At 33.6% G+C, this 2,124-nt stretch overlaps 1 protein-coding gene across 1 annotated transcript; it reads left to right on the forward strand.

Moving 5' to 3' along the window:
• The first annotated feature begins 458 nt into the window (after positions 1–458).
• LOC125122205 (cytochrome c-like) lies at positions 459–810 on the forward strand. Its single transcript, XM_047770432.1, has one exon. It carries the CDS (start codon positions 517–519, stop codon positions 808–810), a length of 294 nt encoding a protein of 97 aa, XP_047626388.1. The 5' UTR covers positions 459–516.
• The last annotated feature ends 1,314 nt before the right edge of the window (positions 811–2,124 follow it).

The following is a 2,124-nucleotide window of genomic DNA, read 5'->3' on the forward strand; positions in this document are numbered from 1 at the left end:
TCTTGAAATGGAATCTCTCCTTTCCTATTAAGTAGATATCCATCCTCTGTCGATGTAATAGCAGGAAGTCAACGCCTGAGGAAAAAAAAAAAGATGTCAAAATGATCAGGAAACCCCAAGGAAGCAGTTACTTTCTGGAAGGCAGTTGCTTGAATAGAGAACCTCTCAATGTCTGAGATGACCAAACAAGTAGCACTGAGTCCTTCATAGCTCTAAGAGCAACCATTGCTCTTTGAAGAACCAAACCAAAAATTCATAAAACTGCCATACTATAAGAAAAATACAAGATGAAGTGTAGAAAGAGAACAAGATTTTGAAGGTCATGATGGTCCTCACAGTACAATTCTTCTCTTTAGATACCCTTTGCCAACAGTAGTAGTCATCAAATGTATTACAAACATGTTATATCTGGCTTGCATGACTGATGATTTAAAAATCTACCATTGGGAGAAGGTGGGACAACCGGCTTTCAAGTGGCCACTTCTCTGTTGTGTGCAGTGAAAAAACAATTTAAAAATGGGTGATGTTGAGAAAGGCAAGAATATTTTTGTTCAGAAATGTTCCCAGTGCCATACTGTGGAAAAGGGAGGCAAGCACACGTCTGGCCCAAACCTCCATGGTCTGTTTGGATGGAAGACAGGTCATGCTCCTGGATTCACTTACTCAGATGCCACCAAAAACAAAGGCAACACCAGGGGTGAGGAGACACTGATGGAGTACTTGGAAAATCCCAAGAAGTACATCCTTGGAGCAAAAAGGATCTTCACTGGCATTAAGGAGAAAGACTTGGTAGATTATCTCAAAAAATAGTTGGCCACTGCCTTATTTATTACAAAACCAAAATGTCTTATGACTTTTATTTATTTTTATTTTTTTTTAGGTTTATATAAACATTTTATTTTTTTATTTTTTTTACAAAATAAAATACATATATTTAAACACAATTACATTCACACAGATTATTATATCATGGATCTTAAACAGATTGACTCCCTCTGGAGAAGTGGAATGGAAAATATGCTGAGACAAATAGGAAATTTATTCTATAATTTATCCCATTTTGTATGGCTTTCATCTTTACTATTTAGTATTATCTATTACATTTCAATTTTTCTTTAAAAATTAGCATTATATTAAAAGTGTGTATATTATGCAACTAAAATTTATAAAGAAGAAAGCCTTATATACCATTAAATATTTTATATAGCATAGTAAAAAGAATAACTTAACTGGTAAGAATAACGAAAATAATCACCCTCTGAAAATAAGTAAAATATAAAATGCATAAATTGGTTAAAAAACAGTGTGACTATATAAATATGTCCTCACATATTGTTACATCTTATTGATTCTTCAACAAAGGCATTACATCATTCTAGGTGATGTGATAAACAAGACATTATAGACTTTACATTGTACCATGGAGAGAAATGGTTATTAATAATACAATTGTAGAATTATATTATTTAATTGTACAGTTGCATTATTTAATTATAATTATCATAAATTCTTTGATGGAGAGGAAATCAGAATTGGTTCTAAGAAGACGTCAGCATTCCAAGAATGATGTCAAATGACCCCCCTCATGGTGGATTATGCACTTATTTACTATGAGATATATTTATTCTCCAGAGTTTCCCTGTTTGTGTATCAATTGTAGATTTTTGGTTTGCAGTTATTCTGAAGTTTTCATATGAGTCTATATGTATATGAGATTGTTTTGTTATTCTCTTAATTGAAAGTTCATCTCCAGTGTCCTGCATTTGTACCCACCTCTTCTCATGATTTCTGATTTTGGTGGTATAATTGTGCATGGATGATTTCGTATCTTTACTGTACAAATACCTTTACTGGTGAGCCTTGTCATTTGAGGAATTTTTGTTTCCTGTTGCTGTCTTGTCTTTTCTGCCTAGAGAAGTTCCTTTAGTATTTGTTGTAAGGCTGGTTTAGTGTTGCTGAAGTCTCTCAACTTTTGCTTATCTGTGAAGGTTTTGATTTCTCCTTCAAATCTGAATGAGAACCTTGCTGGGTAAAGTAATCTTGGTGGGAGGTTTTTTCCTTTCATCACGTTAAGTATATCATGCCACTCCCTTCTGGCCTGCAGAGTTTCTGCTAAAAAATCTG

This window comes from Phacochoerus africanus, chromosome 3 (assembly GCF_016906955.1).
Source record: "Phacochoerus africanus isolate WHEZ1 chromosome 3, ROS_Pafr_v1, whole genome shotgun sequence".
NCBI lineage: Eukaryota > Metazoa > Chordata > Mammalia > Artiodactyla > Suidae > Phacochoerus > Phacochoerus africanus.